Genomic DNA, 20,128 nt, shown 5'->3' on the forward strand with positions numbered 1-20,128 from the left:
AAAACAAATTACTTACCTTTGGTCATCATCTGTATCCTGTAGTTTATTCTGTGAGAATATTGGAAGAGAGCTGGTGCAGGGGCAGCACCCAGTCACAGAGCCATCACAGTGGCAGGGCACAGGCAGGGAGCTGCTGAGCTGTGAGAGTGACGTTATGACCCCACAGGGCCTCAAAGGCAGAGCAATGAACCAAAGAGGATTAATCTTAAGCCTCAGGTCTAATGGAACTTGTCCTATTACATTTTGGACTGACTTGGGACCTGTCCTTTCTTTTTTCCTATTTCTCCTTTTTTGAATGGGACTGTCTATCCTATGCCTGTTCCACCATTATGTTTTGGAAGCACATAACTTGTCTGGTTTCACAAGTTCACAGCTGGAAAGGAATTTTGATTCAAGATAAATTATGTTACTTGGAGTCTCACCCATATGAGATTTAGATGAGATTTTGGACTTTAAACTTTATAGTTGATGCTGAAAAGAGTTCAGACTTTTGGAGCTGTTGGGACGGAATGAATGTTTGATGTGAGAAGGACATGAATTTGAGGGGGAGCCAAGGGCAGAATTTTATGGACTGAATGGTTGTATCCTCCTCAAATTGATATGTTGGAGTCCTAGCCTCCCCCCCACCCAGTGTGTTGATATTAGGAGGTGGGATCTTTGGGAGGAAATTAGGATTAGATGAGGTTATGAGAGTGGAACTCTCATGAATGGGATTAACGCCCTACGAGTCCCAAGAGAGTTTGTTTCTGTCCACTTTCTGCCAGGTGTGGATACAACAAGACAGCCATATATGAACCAGAACGTGGATCTCACCAAACATTGAATCTGTCGACGTCTTGATCTTGGACTTCCCAGTCTCCAGGACTGTGAAAAATAAATGTCTGTTGCTTAAGCCACCCAGACTATGGTACTTTTGTTATAGCAGCCAGAATGGACTAAGACAGCGATAGATTGACAGATCTTTTGGGGATCTCACTCTGCGGTACCTATTAAAATTTGGAATCCATTACATTTGATGCAAATTGATGTAATTTTTGAGGTATGACAATAATCAATATTAAAAAGTACTTACAACTCTAAAATTACTACTTTAGCACTATATAATTTATTTGTGCCTATATGGCTATGAGATGTATTTACAAACCTCAACGTCAGTATCAACCTCAGGTTTAGTAACAAGGTTGTCACATAGTCCCTGTCTTTCACAAGTTGAGAGGTTTTTTATTTTTGTAAGTTTTAAAAATATTTTTTTTAATTTTCTCTGCATGGAAAGATTTGCCCTGAGCTAACATCTGTTACCAATCTTCCTCTTTTTTTTTTTTCTCCCCAAAGCCCCAGTACTTAGTTGTATATACTAATTGTAGATCATTCTAGTTCTTCTACATGAGCCACTGCCACAGCATGGCAACTGACAGATGGGTGGTGTGGTTCTGTGACTGGAAAGCAAACCAGGGCTGCCAAAGAGGTGAGAGCACTGAAATTGAACCAGTAGGCCATCCAGGCTGGCTCACAAGTTGACAGTGGGATGTTTCCTTTAGAACTGTATTTAAGTTTCCAGTGCAAACATATCCAGCATGGTGACACATGAAATGAAACATATTTGTATATAGTAGAAAAGGGGAACATATAAACCTTTGTGTAGAACCATCTATTTCTTTGGAATGTGACTAAATTATAGTGTCATTTCTTAAAGATTTGTTCTATTACTTATATTTAGGAAGATGGATCATTGTTTTGATCTACTGAAACATTTTTAGATATAAGGAATAAAATATAATTCTATTGAATATTAAGATAGTACATAAACTTTAATTGTAAGCCAAATAACTGTTTGTTTTAGAACTGTTCGCTATAATCTTAGACAGATCTGCCATAATTAAAGCTAACTGTCTCTCCAAATAAAATAGACTGGAGAGAAGTCCCATAAAAAGCGCAAAGAAGATCAAAAGAAATAAAAGTGGTCTAATGTTTCATGAAATGAGCACTGTCTCTCTTTAAAGTTTGCCAGCAGGTGCTATTCAATTTCTTGAATTTTCCCAAAATCTGGCCTTCAGATTGCAGTCTGAGGAATTTGATATCACCATTATCTCAGAATTAATCAGATGGAGAGCTGGCGACTTGTGCACCACATCTCAGCCAGAGTCCAATCTGGAGAGAGAAGCCACACAGTGATTTGGACAAAGCAAGCTTAATAGAATTATTAACTGCAGCAGAGTTTTGGTGTAATGACAGATTGGATAGTAATAAGCAAAGAGAACTTGAAAATAATCTATTATATCTGCCATAACAGATATAAGGAGCAGGCCTTATCTTCAGGGCTGACATAAAGTTGCCCTGTGAAGACACTTCAGGACTGAAATCCAGACTCTGTTGGAGATGGCACAGCTGCAGCTCAGAATTGCGGTAAAGCCACTGGGGTGCTGCACTGGTAGAACTTGCTGGAAATATGGGGAAAGCGATTCACGGTGCAGCAACTCATTGGAGGTACTTGGCTACAATAAGCCATCCAAGGCAGTGGTGAGGGTGGCTGCTGGCCACTGGATATGCTGACTACTATATATACCAGGGACCATTCTCTGGAGAAGCCACCCACACTGCAGGGGCATCAGGAGTCTGGTGCTGGGGAGGCTGCACCTGCTGGAGGAGTCAGTCTTTGAAAGGAGAATGCAGGCGGTGCTTGGGACTTCTTGTCTGTGCTCATTGGTATCTCCCAATATGCAGGCCAAGACGCATAGGGGGCAAAAAAAAAAAAAAAAAAGAAAATGGAGGGAGCTCACCACCAAGCTGTTCTTCAAGTCCTGGTTTCCTGTCTTCCTTCTTCTCTCATCTTTTCAGTCTCTCATGCTTATTTGACACACCCTATCTAGGTTTTGGCTGTGCTCAGCGGGAAGAATAGGAAGAAATATGTCTACTCCATTTTCTGGAATCAAAAGTCTACCTTTGCATTTAAAATTATTTTTTTCTCTAACCAGTGCTTTTCTGATTTTTAAATTAGTGTGTTTGGGATATTCTGTTTTGTAAAAGAAATATTTCTCTTCTGGCACCTACATTATTTTTTTCCCTTCTTTCTTTTCTCTTCTTTCCATTTCTTAGCTTCCTGGTCTCTCTCTCCACGCTCCCTGACCTTTCCTCCTCCCTTCTCCTTTCCCGCCATAGTTATTCAGAACCTTTTACGTGAAGAAGGAATTCAACATTTTATTCATGCCTATCTTTTCCAATGAGGTCACCTTTATACTTACGCTGGCTTTGAAATATAGAAGTGACAAATAAATTTTGTACTTTCAAAACATAATTTGTCTAAACAATTAAAGTTTTGGCAAAAAAACACCAAGAGTGTTCATCATCAGAAATAATTTTATTATTTATTTTAAAGCAATTCAATGTAACTGGTAGCAAAATGGTACATAGACAATAGACAGAACCAATTCCCATAGGGTCACAAGGACTAGTAACGACTTTATGTTTTATTTTCATGTGCAAGTGTATTTTAAAAAGGCAACAATTTGTTAAAAGGCTTTTATAAGCATGTTTTTTATTTTTTGAATAACAGAAAGACTAATAAACTATCTTTATTATAGCAAGCTGATATGAATTGTGTCAAATATTAAATTTGGACTAATGTTCATAATCAAAAATAATTATTGTAAAATTTATGAAACAAAATTTTTAGTTTTATAGGAAATATCGTCATGTCCTAGCTTAAAATCCTAGTCTTGCTGACTGTCATAATGCAAAAATATTAAATTTGAGATCTTGTGGGTAAGTAGAAGATTTGTAAAATCTTATATTTAATCCTAAAAATAAATGTAATGGAATAAAGGAATGGCAACTCAAAGAAATGTCATACTTGACTATTGATGTGCAAATATGAAACATGTTAATTAAACTCATTATTGTTCTCCATTATATATATTAGTTCAATTCTGCCTTTAGTTTGAATAATTTACATCAATATGTGTTTGTCAAATATATTTCACCTGTGTTTATAACATATACACATACATATGCATACAGTCTTTGTTTTAAGGTATGCTTGCGATTTTAAGTAACACGTTATAAATTTTGCTTCCCAATCTGGTTAAAGAAAATTAAAGATAGGCTCTCCCTGTTTTAGAGGAAGTTCTTGGTGTTCTTGTTGTCCTGAAATGAGAGCAAGGTAAAATACTAAAAACCAACAACAATAGGTATTTCATATTCTCTAAGCCAAATTATACAATGGCTATAATCTATAATTTCACATTTTATGATTTATATTTTTATTTCCATAGAATTACTTGGGGGAATATTGGGCTTTCTTTATCTATGTTGTGTGTTTTTTTTTTTTTTTGTCTTTTTTTTTGTGTGTGGGGAAGATTTGCCCTGAGCTAACATCCATTGCCAATCCTCCTCTTTTTTTGCTTAAGGAAGATTAGCCCTGAGCTAACATCTGTGCCAGTCTCCCTCTATTGTATGTGGGATGCCTCCACACCATGGCTGATGAGTGGAGTAGGTCCACGCCCAGGATCCCAACCCATGAACCCGGGCTGCCAAAGCAGAACAAACAGAACTTTAACGACTTGGCCATAGGGCCAGCCCCCTCTTTATCTATGTTTTTCTAATCCTTCTACTTTCCTTTCAATTTATCTGCCTCTTTATTAAAAGAAAGGATAAAAAAATGTCTCTTTCTAGTCTTATATGTCCTATTTTCTGTTGAATGAAAATTCAATGTCAAATTCAGAAATTAAAAAAATTAAAATTTAGAAGAAAAATATCGTTTTAAGTTTACCAATGTCTCTTTCATGGCAATAGCTTTACACATTCCACCTACCTGGCAAGCTATGCTCTCGTGCTTTTCAGTCTGTTTTTGAAGTGGAATAAAACAATCCAGATAAAAGCATTGGTGTCACCAAGGGTCAATTTATATTTAGTTTAAAACTATCAGATTCTGCACGATTTATATTAAATTCAAATGGCAAAAACTACCCACTTTTATCATACGCTTTTTCCCTCACAGTGTTAAAACATAACTCCCATAGATAATTTTTCAAAATTTTCCAAATTTTTTAACATATTTTTTTGCGTATGATTATTTCAATACTAAAGGCACAAAGGAGGACTTTTAAAATTTTGAAATGTCTTTGTATCCCATGAAAAGTATAATTTTGCTTCTTTGAATTTTAAAGTATCTTTCTTATGAAATATACTGTATAGATAAATGAAAAATATTAAAGCTCAAGAATCTATTGAAAATCATTACTGCGTATTTCAGCTAATGATCCAATTCTTGGATTAAATTTGTCAACCAATGCGTTTTAAGTATTTTCTCTGTTAGGCATTCTTTTAAGAGAACAACAAATATTTGTTTTGGTACACTTTTCTTGGTGTACAAGGTGTGTGAGACATAAAGTTAGCAAAAATTTAGGTACTTATTTCTTTTTGTTTGTTTTGGTGTCTTCAGTATGACAAAACATGCTATGAATATCTCAAACTCTAAAATGAATATGATGTCATATGAAAAGGCAACAAAAAAGATTAAAATGACTTAAAGATTTATATTCTAAAGCAAACTATGATTCTTACACAAAAGTCAGCCACAGGAGTTTGTTAATGTCTATTCAGAGAAGACTAGACATTTATGATGAGCTCAATTTTATGAAACAGCAAGTTTAAAGAATATAATATGACACATTTAATTTTTAAGAGGGGCGACAATCTTCTACATCCATTGTGATGCACCAAATATAGCTGGATTTTCATTTTACTTTCATAAAACCTTAATACTTTTAAAAATTGGCTTCACACAGTTTGGATTATTGTCAAACAATTAAATATCAGCTTTAAATTTTTGTGTTTTAATTTGGGTTTTCAAAATCATTCCATTGATGTCTTTATATATCAGTAGGAGTACCAATAAGCAATACTTTAAATTTCAAAATAATCTACACTTCTAAGAGGATGGATTTTTTAAAATATGAGAGAATTGAATATATTCCAATCTAGTTTATTTCATTCCAGCAACATTTTTTTCCTCTAAGACTTAGAGTTGTTCCAAGAAACATCCTTGTAGGAAAAAAACGTCTCTTATTTTCTTTTATCAAAGCTGAGTTTCTTCCCGAGAGTCTGGACCAGCGGCATTGCAGATGCTGTTTTTCCGACTGGGTTCACTGTTTGGAAGGTATGCCAGTGGATCTGGTCGGATTAAGTATCTAACAAAAGAAAACAAAGCAATAACTGTAATAATAAATAAAGGCAAAACTAATCCACACTGACACTTCAGATTGCTACTTCAAATTTATCTGTTCAGTTTTTGGGGAATCTAAACTGTGTCTCTATATATAACATTGGCAGAAAGACTCACCATTTAGTGACCTGTAGAATTTTGCTTGTATTATTTCTATTCCTAAGAAGATTATGATGATGAATGCTGATAACTCAAGTATCACTATCCTTCAGTTATGACTCAGTTCAACACCCTCCTCTTATCAAAGTTTATGTTTTTAGTCTTTTTTTGTTTTTTGGGGGTTTTTTTGGTGAGGAAGATTGGCCCTGAGCTAACATCCATTGCTAATCTTCCTATATTTGCTTGAGGAAGATTGTCCCTGAGCTACCATCTGTGCCAATCTTCCTCTATTTCACATGTGTGACGCCACCACAGCATGGCCGGATGAGTGGTGTGTAGGTCCACGCCCAGGATTGGAACCTGCAAACCACAGGCCACCAAAGCAGAGTGCACGAAGTCAACCACCACACCACTGGCTAGCCCCCTATTTTAGTATTTTGATTTATCATCTCCTACTTTGGCTATTTTTCTATTAAGGAGACTCAAATCCTAGCCACGATTCTTTTATTACTTAACTCCTCTTAGCCTTATTTTATTATTCATAAATAAATTTGATCTAAATAATTTCTATAGCCTTTTTAATTTAAATATTCTATGATTCTATAAAATTAATGATTTAGTAAAGGTTACAGAGAACATTATGCATAGATAGCTTTTTTTTTTGAGGAAGATTAGCCCTGAGCTAACATCTACCACCAATCCTCCTGTTTTTAATAAAGAAGAGTGGCCCTGAACTAACTTCTGTGCCCATCTTCCTCTATTTTATGTGTGGGATGCCACAACAGCAAGGCTTGGGACCTGAACCAGGCAATTCTGGGCCGCCAAAGTGGAGCATGCGAACTTAACTGCTATGTCTCTGGGCTGCCCCAATAATATTTTAATTACCTGGAAATTTATTAATCTAAGATTTAGATGATGCTAGAGTAAGCAATCATGCAAAAGAATAAAAGATAATTCTTAATTCATTCTACTAGTAAATAGGAAAATGTTCATCTGCCAAACTCACACATTTCAATAACGTTAGGATTTGTTTTAAGAGAGATGTTTTACTTCAGACTGTCAAGTGATGTGAGCATCCACTTCTTGAGCACCTCAAGAATACTGCGCTAGGACCTGGGAATATAAAAAGTCACAAATCCTGGCCCTGTCCTGCAGAAGATTTGTATTGTTTAATTTATGAAGCAGATATCAAGAAGAAACAGAAATTCCAAACATGACAGAAAAAGAAAAAGAACAGAGAGAATAAGGGAACACGATTGAGGAGGTCGGCTTGTGCTTCTCTGGAGGCTGGAACAGAGGCACAGAGAGGCAATCCCAGACATGGACAGCAGTGGGCATAGGCAAGGGATGCTCCTGATACGTTTAGAAGGTGAGCTTAACTTCAGAAGACTGGTTAGGCCAGGAAACAGTGGTAGGTAAATTCAGGAAGAAAAATAGAAAACAGCTAATGAAGAACTTGAAGTCTCAGGATAAGTAGTTTCAATTTCTATTCCAAAGGCAGGGGGAAGACACGTGGTGGGGGAGAAGAAAAGTATCTATGCATAACGCAGCATCTCAGAAGGTCTTGTGTCAGGTACAAATGAAATTAGTATTTCATAGTTCTATAATAATTTTAGGAGGTCCAAAAAATGAAGAGAGAAACTAATTTAAAAGTGAAAACTCCAATGAAGACTATACTTTTCCTCTATAAAGTAAAGGAAAAATATTCATAAAATAGGCCCCTTAATAAAAATGAGAAAAGGCAATTTAAAACACTACAGTCTATTTCCTTCAATCAAATAAAAGTTGACATTCGTGTCCATGGACCTATTAACTGGATTTTGTTATCTATGCATTCTGCCTAGTAATTACTTTAAATATCAGTAGCGTCGTACATAGATCGATGAAGCAAACTAATAGTGCCCATTAAGCTTTTTAACACCGTATCTTCTAGTGATTTATTTTTCTTTGAATCAAATTAATGTTGCTCCTTCATTTAAAATGAACGTCTGAAAGTGGTTTTTTAGAAAAACATAAAAGGTGTGAGTATAATCCATTGTCTCCGAAATTCATTGATGTTTCTTTCTCTATTATTATCATTACTAAACCTATGAGTCTGTTAAAATAAATTTCTTAAAAGTGGTTTTATGTACTACTGGTCCCAGTTGGCATTTTTTTCATGATATTTATCATTGTTTCAGTTATAATAAAATTTAATTATCTCAATGCCACAAATACACATCATTGCAAAAAAGGTTTTTTATAGCAATCAAGCTAATGTTTTAGCTTAAAACTAATAAAAAATAGTAGTATCCAAAAGGTACAAAATGTCACATTTGTTTTACCCATATACATTGTAACATATGTATTTTATTTGTAAGTTTAAAAGTTTGGGGAATTATTTCAAATTATAAACATCTATTTGATGGAAGGGCATGGTCACAGACTCAAAATGCTAACAACATCTTCCCATTCCATCAAAAATAATCACGGTAAATAATTATTATATTAGGCCCAAGAAACTTACGAATAAGTAAGGCCCAAAATATGAATAAGTTAAGCATAACTTTTAAAAACTCTATGTAGTTAATACAATTAAAATAATTTGAAAAAAAGGTCTAAGAAGGTTGGAATTACAGTGGCAGATTGGACAATTAATAAAAATTGCCTGATTTTATGGGTTTAAAGGAAAGAATACATGTAAAAATATGGACACAAGAAAAACAGAGTAGTTTAGTTTTATTATAGTAACATCCTAAGTGAAGTCTCCAGAAGGGGCAGTTGAAAGCCAGATGCATCATAAATAAGATATTTTCATCTAACTTAGTCTTTCATAAATTCGACGTCTCCCCTGGATGTAATTTTGACAGTTGCCTTAAGAACTCTAGCAGCTGAAATTACCATTCCGATTCCCAAAACTCTTATATTGTAACCAGTATCATCAGATGGCAAAATAAAGCATTTTATATTTGCTGGTTGTATCTTAGGTGCATTATAAAAATCTTTTCACACTGATTTCGGGTCAGTCACTCCTGCTGATGTATTTTCCTAAGAAGCTTTTGAAACACATTCATCTTTCTGCCCTAAAACTGAACATTAGTCAGCAATCCAACTACTTTCTCTAATTTATGTACATCTTCTTTGGAAAAGTCATTCTCTTTTTGGTTTTGTTAATCTCAAAGACGAAAAATAAATAAACATTTTCTATATAGAACTAGCTTCTCTTTAAAATTCCACTACTCTCTCTATATATGTTTTCTAGACATTTCCACTGAGCACACTGAACAATGTATCTGCACATCAGCCCATCGTCTGTCTTTCCTCCCCAGCCAACAACTCTTTTCCTGCTTAAAAAAATTGCCTCCCTATTCTGACTTGTTTCAGTGAGCCATCCTTTTTATTTTTTTGCAATCACATGGATTTGAAATCTTAAAGCCATGTTAGATTCCTTTTCCATTTCCCATACCAATGAACAAGTCTCACTCTTTGCCTGTATAAATTTATCTACACAAGACTGCCTTTACAATCCATTATCCTGATGCTACAACAGATTCTTAGCTCCCTCACACCTGCATAGCAGCTTTTTAACTGGCTTCTCTATTTTTAGGCTTGCTTCAACCCTAATCCATCCTGCCAATCAACTCTATTGCTTCTTGCAGAGCTCTTAAAAAGAAAATCGTACCCTTTCCACCCAAGCCAAAATCTTCCACATTACTGGCAACATACTAAAAAAAAATAAAGGGACCGGCCCCTGGCTGAGTGGTTAAGTTCATGTGCCCTGCTTTGGTGGTTCAGGATTCACCAGTTTGGCTCCTGGGCACACACCCAGCACCGCTCATCAGGCCATGTAGTGGCAGCATCCCACACAGAAGAACTAGAATGATTTGCAGTTAGGATATACAACTAGGTACTGGGGCTTTGGGGAGAAAAAAAAAGAGGAAGATTGCCAACAGATGTTAGCTCAGGGCCAATATTCCTCGCAACAAGAACAAGGACAACAGCAACAACAAAAGTAGTCTTCTAATTCGTGGTGTATAACCAGCTTTAGTTTTAAACCACTTACATGGATACATTTGAGGCTCTGCATCACAGAATGTTCTCACCCCTCGTAGTCTCTGACCTAATAACATATTTTTCTGATTATAGATACAAACACATCCTGTGGAGCTAACTCACACCCAGCAAGAGTTGTGGACCTTTGGCATTCATTTTACGTCACTAATACAATCTGGAGTTAGCTACCTGGGGTAAGCAGCTCCTGATCCAGGCCATCCTCAGGACCATGGACTTCAAGAGCAGATTCTTATTAAGAATTTCTCTGCTAGGATTATACGAACTGTCAAAATGCCTTTTCTAAAATCTTGCTTATATCGCTAAGTGCTGCCCATTGCCTGTAAGGCGGAGTTTAAATCCTTATTTTGTCATCTAAGGTCCTTCCAAAGTCTGGGTTAATATACGTTTTCAATATTATGTTTAACTAATTAAACAGCAGAAATGTTAATGAGACAAAGTGCTATGTAGTGTTGCCAACTGAGACACACAATGTATCCCCATGTGGTGCGTGTCTCAAGCCATCTCCCTGTTCTGGAACATCCTCTGCTCTCCACCTACACAAATCCTATCTCCCTTCAGAGTCTAGTTCAAACCTTGCCTTCTTCGTAATCACTGTAAGTCACACTAACATCTCCCTCCCTGAATTTAGAAAAACACTTTCTCACTCAACTGACGCTTAATTCATTAGTGACAAGGTCATATTAGATTGCAATCAAATTCTTTAGGCTTAAATTGTAGTTTTGTTAATTAGAATGTAAGCACTTCGAAATCAGGGGAAATGTCTTATTCATCTCTGTGTCACACTTTTAAGACAACACTAGTACAATTGTACGTGCATAACATTTTTTGATGAATAAATTGCTAGCTTTTTCTAATCAGTGTTTTGACCTGTTTCATTTTGGCTTTTAGGAACTCTAAGGTATTTAGAACTAGATAGTGTGGGATATTGCAGGTTTTCCTTTAAGCTTTCTTCCTATTATTCCACATATTTTCTCTTATTTCCCCAAATATATATTAGCTCACAGAATACAGATTCAATGCTGCTATTTCCTTCTTTCATACTTCTACAATCCTACAATGCTTTTTTATAGCATTACACACAGCAATACATAAAATGCATTTATTCATTGAACGCAAAAGTTAGACTTGGAGTTTCCAAGCATTTATATTGCAAGAAGAATAAGGAATTATAATGGTGGAAATAAAAATATAAAAATAAATAGTGCTTTTGTAAAAATAATACCTTACGTAAGCTATGGGTCAACTTACACAACATCATTCAGCTCCAGTCTGGTATCTGGAGAGGGATTAATCAGGATGTAGGAGAGGGTACTTTGATGATCATTCATTTCATCTAGAAGATAAATAAATGCCAATTTTGTTATAACACTTACAGAAAATTACAGCAATTGTTGTAGAGCATCTTAGCATCAAACCATTTAGTTGTCAACAAGAACTTACCATAGTTTTGCCCACAGCATGATTGTGCACATAACTTTGACTATTTTCAAATTACTGTCATTGGAAATATCGGACAGGTACTCATTTTTTGTTTCAATAAATGATGAAAATAAAGTATCTAATTCTGTTCAGAACAGCCACAGTTATATTCTACCCCTTAAGCTATTACACTGAAAAAGTATTTCTATTAAAGACATAGCTAGACAAGATGTTTACGTGATTAATTATGCCTTTTTAATTATAAAAAATAATTGTGGTTTAGATGGCCATCCCAAAAAGGAATATTCATATGGGATATGCTGTTAAAAATCATCTAGTGACATAGTGTTTAGAAACCACAACAGAAATATATCTAAAAACTTGAAGGCCCTAAATATGTCTGACTTGGTTTCATGATATATCTGATAAAAGCCATTCTAATGTTTTTGCAGAATGCAAGGAATCCTGTGGACCAGCATTTAACTGTAAGTTTTAAAGGACATATACTACTCAATCATTTGTTTTTCCTCTAAAACAATATATATTTTTAAAATAAAAGGCTGTGTCCTTTTCATTTTGTGAATTCACTCTGAAGACATCATCAGGCTTCAAGTTTGAAGAGCCAACTTGACATTATACAGGACATTGAAAAAGAAAACAACTTTAAGATCTCAAATTGTAGCTGCCAAGGCTATGATAAGATGTAAATGTAAGACCGTGTGAACACACACTTCAATACACATTAATCCTCCCAAGAGCAAAGTTTCTAGGTTGTGAGGGTGCTGTGTAAAGACCTGCTCAACAGTCATAGTGGCCTTCCAGCCACCTCAGTTGCACACAATCGTGGTTCCTGAAAGAAGTACCAAATTTTGCAGCTTGATCCAAAATCTAAGAATACATTTCCCACCAATAGAGATACATCAATACTCAAATAACTACATAAAAATAAAGTAAAGGTCTTTTTTAAGACAACATAGATGAATAATCTCCTGCACTGGAAAATACGTATTATTTTCATAAAATAATGTCGACCACTGTGTTCACCTAACTAGAAACCCGTCGCTTGAAATGTGAATGAGTTAATATTTTCAGTTAAAATATTTCAAGTTGAGATGCAGATGTGTGCCCTGTTTTTAAAAACAAGTGAAAATTTTTGCCTTAAACGCAGATAAACAGTAGCATAATTGAACCCACCATAAGTTTGCCAGTAAAACTATTATAATCATAAGATCATCAAATTAATATTCAAATAAAAGAATATATTCAGTTGTACATATCTTCAGGGGTAGATACAAGGAATGATAGCCTGCTATAGAGATAAAGTTGCCAGGCAAAATAGACAATATCCAGTGAAATCCGAATTTCAGATAATTTTTTAGCATACATATGTCCCAAATATTGCCTGTGACATACTTACACAAAAAAATTATTTGAAGTTTATTTGAAATTCGAATTTAACTGGGAATCCTATATTTTTATTTGCTAAATTGTCAGTCATACCCAGGGGTAGCTGACTAACTCAACCAGCTTGAGAGTGGAATTCCAATAAGTTCTGATGAGCTTACTCCTAATGATGTACAAATCCAACTCAAAACATATTGTACTGACAGGAGATTATCAGGATCATATTTCTATATAAAAGCCGATTTTGATTTATGTATGCTTTTTGAGAAATTTTCCCTTGTGTGAATTTCAACAACCACTGTACGAAGGAACAGAGATTGATAGCACATTCTGGGGACTAAAGTATAATACTTTGAAATGTAATATGTCTACTAGAAAATCTCCATCTCATCTGACTAGGTATAACTCAATTTCTTATATGAACAGTGGCATTAGAGGGAAAACAGTTTTAACAAATAACTTCTCAGTCAGTAGCAATATTCAGCCTTTCTCCTCGGTTATCAAAATGATGCTGTACTCATGTCTGTTTCTGAGATGAAATCAAAATCTCCTGGTGACTTGGCTTGCCTATTACAAATGTAAAAACATCTAGATAACTGAGAACTTTGTAGCAGTAGATACAACTATTATGTCCCTTTTTTCTGCTCAAATAGCCTGTTTTATTGATTGTTCTGAAGATTTTAGTTTTTTCATTCATTCCATGAATGGGAGCAAGTGTATTGCTAATGTGCTCCATCCAATGATCCCATATGGTTTATCTCAAGATATGAATTACATCACAATCAGGGCTCAGCACTCCTGGTTTCTTTCCTTGCCCATCCCTCACCGACTTCTCCTCAGTGTTAGGTTAAAAGAAGGTAAAAGAAGTTGCTGAGGTCAAAGACATTCTCTCTGCCTCTTTCACGCCGGCCTTGCGGTAGAGTTAATTCTGGTCTGCTCGTTCTCTGCCATGCTGCTCTGTTGGGAAGTCCTGCGGTTCACTCTCTTTCTCCTTGTGACTTTGTGTTTAAGAATTAGGAACCCAGGTTTGACAAATCCATTGTGGTCACACATCAAAACCATATTCAGCAATCTAGTTTTATCAGACATAAGTCCGGTATTTTTGTTTCTGTAGGTCATTCCCTATGTTTATTGGTTAGTTATTACTGAATTCTGGAGGGGAAAGTGCAGTAGGTTTCCTGGTTCTTTAAGAGTCCATCACAATCACCATCCTTGGTGGTGGCAGACACAAGTGGATCAAATAAGACTCTTTACCACAAATATAATAACGTATGTAGTCAGTAAAATAAATTTTCTTTGGAAAATTTGGCTCATGAACCAGAATCAAGATTCTGTTTCTTATCCAGCAAAAATATCTGCTTAAGGAAATCTGTTGTGAGGATATTCAACGTGTTTCTGATAAGTAATCTTTGACTTTGGCAAATAAAAATTGCTATCTAGTTTAAATTGGTTTTTTAAAATTATTATTTTGCCATTAACATAATTATCTGAATGAAACTATTCTTGTGAAAAATTGAACTAAATGTAGTAGAATATTGAAAACTTTAAAAGAAATTTTAGAGTCAAATTCAATAATTGCCTAGTATTTACTTACAAAATAAGAAATTTATTTTGCTATATTAATTAGCATAAGCAATTATTCAATCAAAATCTCCATATAGCAAATATTCTGCTTAGAGTGTTTCATGTCAATAGATCATATTAGAAAGGAAATAGAATTATAATCCTATTGTTCTTACAAAATAATTGAGTGAGTTCCATTCCACACACGTAGGTTTTGTTCTTTTGGTTTGTTTTAGTTTTTAAAATTTTCCTGCTTAAATATTTTAAGAGCACTTTTGAAAGAGGAGAATAGGGGGCTGGCCCAGTGGCATAGAGGTTAAGTTCGTGCACTCTGCTTTGGCTGCCTGGAGTTTGAAGGTTTGGATCCTGAGCACAGATGTAGCATCATTCGTCAAGCCATGCTATGGTGGCATCCTACATAAAATAGAAGAAGATTGGCACAGATGTTAGCTCAGCTACAATATTCCTTGGGCAAAAAGAAGAAGATTGGCAACAAATGTTAGCTCAGGGCCAATCTTCCTCACAAAAAAAAAAAGAAGAATAAAATCTGATATGAAAGAAATAGAAATCTTACAATATCTCTGTGTAGGTTTCATTAAATAAAACTTCCAAAACACATATCCGTTTTGTGTTGTGTAATCAGAGAAACATTTCAAATAATACAAAAGTAAAGATGAAAAGTATTTGAAGAGAATAGCAAATGAGAGAGGCTGAGATGGTTGAGTTTTAATTTTCAGAAAGCAGACCCTTGGGGATGGACTAAAGTGAGCTAGGAGGAAATTAACTGGAGACGATGATGAAAAGGCAAGCTAGGATCAGATCCCATAGGGCTTTGTAGACCTTGGTCAGAAGTTTGAATTTTATTCTAAAAGCAACGGGAAGCCATTGAAAGGTTGTAAGGGCGGGAGATTTGGCAGCACGATCTGATTTGCTATTGAATATATCCCCTTGACTGCTGTGTGGGAAGTGAACTTTGGGGGCTGAAATTGGAACTCAGGAATAGCAGATGAATAGTACAGAAGCCCAGGTGAGAGATGATGATGGCTTGGGAGCAAGGAAATGGAGGAAGTTTGGAAGGAAGGAAGGAAAGACAGCGAGAGAGCTTGAGAGTGAGAGAGAAGAAGAGGAGAGAGGCAGAGAGAGAGGAAGAGGAAGAGGGAAGGAGAGACAGAGACTGTTTTAAGATGGGAAACACCACAGCATATTTGAATGCTGATGGAAAAAGCAAGTAGAAAGGGAGAGATTGGTGCTGGACCAGAGCAAGGGCACATCTTCCTTCAGTTACCACAAGAAATATCTTACCAGAGAAAATACTCTATTGCACAGTGCTTATTTCTCCCACATGGTCCAATAATCCAAATAATCAGTAATAGAGTAACCCACTGATAATTACATTTTCCCACACCCGAACCTCTGTTCACATTATGTGTTATCCATCTATAAAACCAGCTGGTTTACAGTGCTGACCTAATCCACCCACATATTCCAATTTAGTACCAAACTATGTTTCTAAGTACTGCTATTTTGTCCATTTGATTGAAATTACCAGTCTATTTTAGGAAAATAAAAGGTGGTTAGAGATAAAGATAAGAGAATAATCCTACTTAGTCACTTCAATTCAAAATGATTTTCATTCTCTTCCAATAATTTAGACTATTTTATGACACACAAGATAAAAATCAAGGAGTGTACTCTCTTAACCTCCCTTTACAGAAACATTCGAAACTCAAGGTTAGATGAAACAATTAACAGAACAAGTGGCATGATATAAGGTGAAGCTACAGAAATTGCTCAGTTTCAACTCTGCCATGAGCCACTCCATCCCTTAGTAGCTTCATACACAAAACTAGTCACTTCAGACTCAATTTTCTCTTTAAAATAGTATTCAATATTTCTTAACCCTTAAAATCTGTATTACTACATTTTATAAATATTAAAGGATCAAAACTCCCTTGCTATTTTTTAACGTGATAGAGAATTTTAAAAAAATGAACAATGTGTCTAAAAATATATTATTTCTTCAATGATGTAAAGTCTAGTCATATTTTGTTAAACACATGTTGTTAAAAGATATGTTCTTAAATATATGTTTTGCTTGTCACTGCATTGACCTTCAGGGCTATTGTATGTCCCTGGTGAATGAAAGCTCCTCAATAAATGCTAGTTTCTTTGTAAATACTATAATGACAGCTATTTTATCTTACGTGATGTAGGCCAAAACTATACAGATTGTCTGCAAAGTAAGGAACATAGGTATACTTATTTTTAAATGGAACATTAATTACATTTTCAAGCAATGGGTTCAATATGTTTTCAGGTGAAGCACTTCTAAATCTAAAATTATGACTCTGCTTGATAATCTGAAAAAGTAAAATCAATATACTACAGAGAGTCTAAAAGATTTTGGGAGGATCATATTTATTATTATTATTTTCATTTTAAAAGTTGAACCCACTGCTTTAAATTTCAAGGTATTTCAACTGAAATAGTACCTGAGGTTGAAGAAAAATACATTGAACATGTTATTTGCAGAATTTAAACATAAGCATAGAGCATGTTTTCCAATTTTGCTGCTACCCTGTAGTACTTCTTTACGACTTACAGGAGGCATTTTTATGATTAGTTGATAACCATAATTTATCACCTGATAGTCATTATTTTGCTTTCCAATTTACTCATTTAATGATGTTAACTGGGTATGATTAGAGTTACCAATAATTCTAAATCTGTGGATACAATAAACAAAATAGGCATTTCAGCCATTTTCTGGAGAGGCGGTGTACTATGTGATATGATCTTCGGAATAATCCCGTGTGATGACTTCTACCTTTTAACTGAAATGTGTAATGCATTTATATTTAAGATAAATATCAATATAGTTGGATTTAAATCTACCATCTTGCTAGTTATGTTTCATTTGTTCCATACGTTCTTTGCTCCTCTTTTCTTCTTTCTCTGCCTTCTTTGGATTAATTGAAGTCTTTAAAATTTCTTCTTAGAATCGTTCCATTTTATCTGCACTATTGATGTTCTGTAGTTTCTCTAGGTCATGGGCTGGCAAATATTTTTTCTGTAAAGGGCCAGATAGTAAACATTTCAGACTTTTTAGTCCATATGATCTCTGTTGTACTTATTAAACTTTTTACACTGTAAAGTGAAAGCAGCCATAGGCAACACATAAACAAGCAAAGATGATTGCATTTTTTTAAAAAAAAAAACTGATATGGTGTAGTTTGCTATCCCCTGCCCAGGGTTTGCAATATGCAGCTGTAACTTATCAGCAGCCACTCTTAAATAATACACCACTTCACACGTAGTGTAACAACCTCACTACGTTTTATTTCCATTTCTTTTTTCCTATTATTTGAGTTATTGCCATACGTTTTTGCTTCTATACGTGCTATAAACCTCACAATGTTTGTTATAAATGGTATATTATCTTTGAACAAAATTTAAAAATTAGAAGCATATCTTTTATATTTACCCGTATTACTTTCTTTTGTTATATAAAGTTCCACATGGCATCATTTTTCTTCCATCTTAAGAACTTCTTTTAACATTGTTTCATAGTGAAAATTTCATAGTTGACAAATTCTCTTAACTTTTGTTTGTCTAAAACTTTTTTTACATGCTTTTACTTTAGAAAGATATTTTTACTGTGTATGGAGTTTTGAGTAGAAGATTTCTGTTTCAGTACTCTAAAGGTGTTTCTCTGTTGTGTTTTGGTTTGCAAGGTTTTTGACAAGAAGTCTGCTGTCATCCTTATATTTGTTCCCCATTCATAAAGTTCCCTTTTCTCTGGCTCCTCTTGAAATGTTTCATCACTGGCTTTTAGCAATCTTATATATTGTGTCTTGGCATTATTTTATTTGTTATGTTTATATTGCTTGAGTTTCATTGAGCTTCTTAGATCCTGAATAGAGTTCCTATCAAATGTGGAAAAGTTTTGGTTGTCATTTCTTCAAATATCCATGCTCTTCTCTCCTTCTGAGACTCCAATTACATGACAATTTTAAATTGTCCCACTAGTAACTAACACTATTTAGTTTTTCAAGTTCTTTTTCTCTCTATTCTGCATTTTGGATAGTCTGCTGCCATGGGTTTATGTTCATTGATATTTTCTTCTGCAATAGCTATTCTGATATTGATCCTATGGAGTACACATTTCATGTTGAATATTGCACTATGAATTTTAACCTCCAGGAGATTCAGTATGGCTATATTTATATCTTCAACCTCTCTCCTTAACACGCTCCTGTTTTCCTCTACCATCTTGAGCGTATAGACCATATAGTAATAACTACTTTAATATTTGTGTTTTATGGATCTGTTTCTATTGATTGATTTTTCTACTGGTGCAGGTCAGATTTTCTTATTTTGGGTCCATCTGCTTAACTTCCAGCCAGTAAAACCCTTAACTCATTTGTTTCCCTTCTCTCAGGAAACAAAATTATATGTTTTCTTATGCCCATTGTCTGCATATTATTAATTTCTATCTTTTCTAGTTATTTAAATTGAGCATAAACAGTTGTCAGAATTGAAAGTTTCTTCTTGTTGTTTTAATGCATTTAGAAAGTTCATTCTTTGCTCTCTCATTGACTATTTATACTCAACCCATAATAAAGTGCTGAAAGTAAAAATTTCACTCAACCAATTAACTTTTTTTCTCAATGACAAAAAGCATTTTATTTTATTCAAATTGGCAACATTTTTCTTAAATATATGCCAAAATACAACATTTGAATTTCCAATTGTAAAGATGAAATATATGTATATTTAAGTGCAATTAAGTTAACTATGGTGTTAAATTATGTAGAAATATTGATATCATTGAAAAATTAATGTTCTGGGAAAGATCTGATACAACTTCATGAATCAAAACTTTATAGCTTTAATTTAGGGAGCTATGGAAAATTCATTGCCCAAATATTTTCATTTACTATAAATCATTATCAGCTCAGTAATTATCCCCTTTGAAAGCTTCATTACTTTATCTATTAAGAAAACCATTGAGCTTGTTTTTTTTTCTATTAACATCTTGTATACAGAATGAGATTAACAGAAAACAAACCCGTGAGTGTATCCTTCTGTTTCTGACTGTCTCCTTGTGAGAGAGGATCAGTTCTGAAAATACAGAATAACGTAAAATCTTCCATTTTATGGGAATCTACACTAGGAGTATATTGATTGTCATATCAGTATTATTATCCATATTACTGTACTCATTTTTATATTAAGAAAAGGTAAATAATGTATTTCAAAAAGGCAATAAAAATTCAGTGTCAATTTCTTTTGAAATAATAAATTGTTGAGGAAGTCATTACAGTGATCTCAGATGCTTATGTTAGTCCTCCTAAGTCCTAAAAGCTG

General features: G+C 34.6%; 1 protein-coding gene across 2 annotated transcripts in view; it reads right to left on the minus strand.

The window, feature by feature from the left end:
* Positions 1-4,585: 4,585 nt before the first annotated feature.
* The window catches only part of KCNT2 (potassium sodium-activated channel subfamily T member 2), a 346,988-nt gene continuing 331,445 nt past the window's right edge, over positions 4,586-20,128 (minus strand). For both annotated transcript variants that reach the window (XM_046679418.1, XM_046679417.1), the window contains exons 26-27: positions 11,621-11,705; positions 4,586-6,185 (exon numbers count right to left, since the gene is read on the minus strand). In XM_046679418.1, the coding sequence (XP_046535374.1) occupies positions 6,074-6,185; positions 11,621-11,705 (197 nt within the window). In that variant the 3' untranslated portion in view covers positions 4,586-6,073. The remainder of the gene's footprint in view (positions 6,186-11,620; positions 11,706-20,128) is intronic.

This window comes from Equus quagga, chromosome 12 (genome assembly GCF_021613505.1).
Source record: "Equus quagga isolate Etosha38 chromosome 12, UCLA_HA_Equagga_1.0, whole genome shotgun sequence".
NCBI lineage: Eukaryota > Metazoa > Chordata > Mammalia > Perissodactyla > Equidae > Equus > Equus quagga.